This window comes from Medicago sativa, chromosome 1 (genome assembly GCF_051527215.1).
Source record: "Medicago sativa cultivar Bolivia chromosome 1, Bolivia_mono, whole genome shotgun sequence".
In the NCBI taxonomy this organism is placed as follows: domain Eukaryota; kingdom Viridiplantae; phylum Streptophyta; class Magnoliopsida; order Fabales; family Fabaceae; genus Medicago; species Medicago sativa.
In genome coordinates this window covers 64,218,595-64,221,712 of record NC_140749.1, presented here as the reverse complement: position 1 = coordinate 64,221,712, position 3,118 = coordinate 64,218,595, and the positions used below count along the sequence as shown (strand labels likewise).

At 34.0% G+C, this 3,118-nt stretch overlaps 1 protein-coding gene across 1 annotated transcript; it reads right to left on the bottom strand.

Moving 5' to 3' along the window:
* Nucleotides 1–797: 797 nt before the first annotated feature.
* Nucleotides 798–3,118, bottom strand: LOC146956345 (patellin-4-like). Its single transcript, XM_085728567.1, has 4 exons — nt 2,169–3,118; nt 1,934–2,058; nt 1,705–1,846; nt 798–1,303 (listed from the first exon to the last, which is right to left on the bottom strand). Exons 1-4 carry the CDS (start codon nt 3,060–3,062, stop codon nt 1,040–1,042), a joined length of 1,425 nt encoding a protein of 474 aa, XP_085584693.1. The 5' UTR covers nt 3,063–3,118; the 3' UTR covers nt 798–1,039.

The following is a 3,118-nucleotide window of genomic DNA, read 5'->3' as shown; positions in this document are numbered from 1 at the left end:
TATTTTTTTCCGCTAATTTGTGTTTCTTTTGTTTTTCCTTACTTTTGGATTTTGAATAATGATTATTTGCTACCCCTGAGTATACACCATTGAGAAGAAAAGATAGAAAATAAAATAAGTTATAAGGTGTGGAAACACCATTTCAGTGATCAATGGGAGGGCAAGTAATACAGTGAAGGACCGCAAATCCAAACTGAAAAAATTAAGTTAAAAGAAGGGAAATTTTCTATCCCTCAGCTTGAGTGTACGGTTTAATTTCTGGGTCAAAAGCAGTTTCCTTAAAGCTTAAAAGGATAAATAATGTAACATTATTTTGTAGGGATGAAATATTAGAGCTACATAAGCATTCTTAATTTTTACAAATTTGAGCATTTACTTTTTATTATGCTTTTGACAATGCAACCAATGATGTGTATTTCGCATTTGTCTCCAACTAATGGAAAACTACATGTCAATTGTCATGGTTCTAAATTGCAGTTGTGGTTATACCGTGAATAATTGCCTCGGCTATAGAGACCACTAAAACTTTTATATGGCAGCCGCAATTGCGGACCATAATTTAAAACCATGCTACCTGTAGTTGAGGACTGCAGTTGAACACTTGAACTAGACAACTATTCGGTCACGAGGGGAGCCTCGAAGATCATCACATTAGACGCTAAGAGCAACCACACAAGTGGTTTACACAGCAGATTTCCACTCAAAACCTTAATCCATTAGGTATATTGCTCAGCATCCATTTTTCTATTCAATGTGCAACTTCTAACTCACACGAAGCACACAATCAACAATTATAGTTATAACATAAAAAGACCTATTCCATTAATTCATGGCATTGAGGTTCACATGTTAAAAAAAAACATTAAAAACATGTGGATACATATACAATCAATTGTAGCCATCATGAACTACCTTATGAATTTTTAGCAGTAAGTAAAATGGATCTATTCTGCCATCAATTTCATGTTGGTAGCTTCTGGCCTACTGAATGCAAAAAAATATACAATATCTTAAAATGAAGTGGAGAAAACTATTTTCTTTATGATAGCAAAATGAACATTGGAACAGTGACTCTAGTTTTTGTTCTATAGTACATTCTCTTCTTCTTGAAATTCCCATTTTCAACTGTTATTACTATCTTCCCTGGTTCATTTATGTAAAAAGAGTTTCTAGTGCTGTCACCAACAACACTTTGGTTTTGTAGTAATACATTGTATGAACATTCATCATTTGGAATGAACTCTTCCTTGTAAATCACCTCCCATCCAACAACAGTTATGTCCCACATTATTGTCACTCCAGTCTAGACACATCAAAGAAATAAATTAGAACAAAGGAAAGTCCAACATGGTTCATAAATAGAGTAAATATCTAAATTGGTCTTTGAAATTATAGGACTGTAACAACCTAATCTCTCACGGTATCGATATTCCAAAATGGTCTCTGAAATTGCAAAATTTTATAAATCATTCCCTCCATTGATATATGTAGGGACTAGAGTCTAGAGTGGCATTAAGTTGGTAATATCGTGAATGAATTTGAACCTAAGTGAATAATATCAATGATGCATCCGATAACAGATTCAGATAGAGGGACGAACTTGATTAACATTTTGCAATTCCATGAGTCATTTTGGAATATTGATAACACGAGGGGCTAAGTTGAAACAAATAGCAAATAATATCAAAAAAAATTGTTGAGCACCTCATTGACTGGAAATTCAACTGTTGAAACAGAATTTGCTCTGATTCTATGCTCTAAAACTTTATCATCAGGAGAAAAATCTTGGTCATTATTCCTCCTTAGACCACCATATCCAGCTGGAAGATGCTCTGGGCCTATGTACCTGTGACATTTCATAATGTTAACTATAATTGAATAAAATAAAATTTATAAGTAAGTTGAATTTTATGTTATACTTAAGAACACTCACCTGAGAAGAATTGGTGTGACCCTTTGTGGTCTTGCAAGGATGAACTTCTTTTTGTTTCTCTGGTTCATAAACCTTGAGAATAACACTTGTGAAGTGTAGAGCCAAAATGGTGCATTTACTACAATCTGCAAACAATTTTCATATATACTATAAGCTATTGTCATAAGCTGAGAACAGCTTACGAATATTTATATCAATAGATAAGCTCAAATAAGTCAATCTAAACGATACTAACATTTTTATAAACTATCTCCGGGTAATAGCTTTGAAACAACATAAGAGCCTTTTTGCTGACGGAGTTGAGCTCTTTCATTCCTTGAATTGGTGCACTTTTCAAATCATAAACCTGAATAATTCCATCAACACCACCTCTAAAACTCAACTTCTTAATAGCAAATTCCATCAATTGAATCCTCCATCTCAAAAACAAGTCACATTTCTTTTGTGTTCCAAATGTCTTCTTGTACAAATTCTTGTCTTTGAAAACCTCGTAAACATAGTAACAAACCGGTCGACCTTCCTTATCTCTACTATCCAAATATCCAACTTTTTCAAAATCAGAACCCAAATCTTCATCAAGAATTTTATCAACATTATTCTTAATTCTCCAAACCAATGTCTTCTGTAACATGTCAAATGCATCATTGACTTTGTAATCTTTAGCCTTTAAGAATTTCCTCAATACAATATCAGTACCTTCATGTGCTCTACTTGGTAATAAAGGAACACCCCATAATGTAATATCTCTAAGATTTTCCTTTGGCAATGAAATTTTTTCTCCTTTTTCTCCTTCACCTAACAAATATTTTCCAATAATTGCTTCTTGAATTTTGCAACGAAATTCCAACAATGATTTCTTTCTCTTGAGCCTAATCTCTGCAGGACTTGGTGTCCCTACCTCATCATCATCAACCAATTCTCGTTCCACATCACTAACAAGATCATGATCACTAACAAGATCATGATCATCTTCGTCCTCATTGATAAGGCGTATTTGATTTTCATTGAAATCTAAATGGATATAATTATTTTTGTTCCCATGTTCATCATTGCATTCATCGGTATCACTCATGGCCTCTTCCCTGATCGGATTTTCCGGCAACGAGAATTTGCCAGAAAACTGGAGCATGGAAGAGGGTGCAGAGGATGGGGAGGGATCAGGAAAGATGGTGTTAGAAGAAACTT

Excerpts from the sequence above, each read along its gene's own strand:
- LOC146956345 (XM_085728567.1), bottom strand. The coding sequence starts at position 3,062 with ATGCTCCAGTTTTCTGGCAAATTCTCGTTGCCGGAAAATCCGATCAGG. Across the intron at positions 2,059-2,168 it reads CGGAGATAGTTTATAAAAAT|ATTGTAGTAAATGCACCATT; the intron begins GTTAGTATCGTT and ends AATTGTTTGCAG. Across the intron at positions 1,304-1,704 it reads TTGAATTTCCAGTCAATGAG|ACTGGAGTGACAATAATGTG; the intron begins GTGCTCAACAAT and ends TGATGTGTCTAG.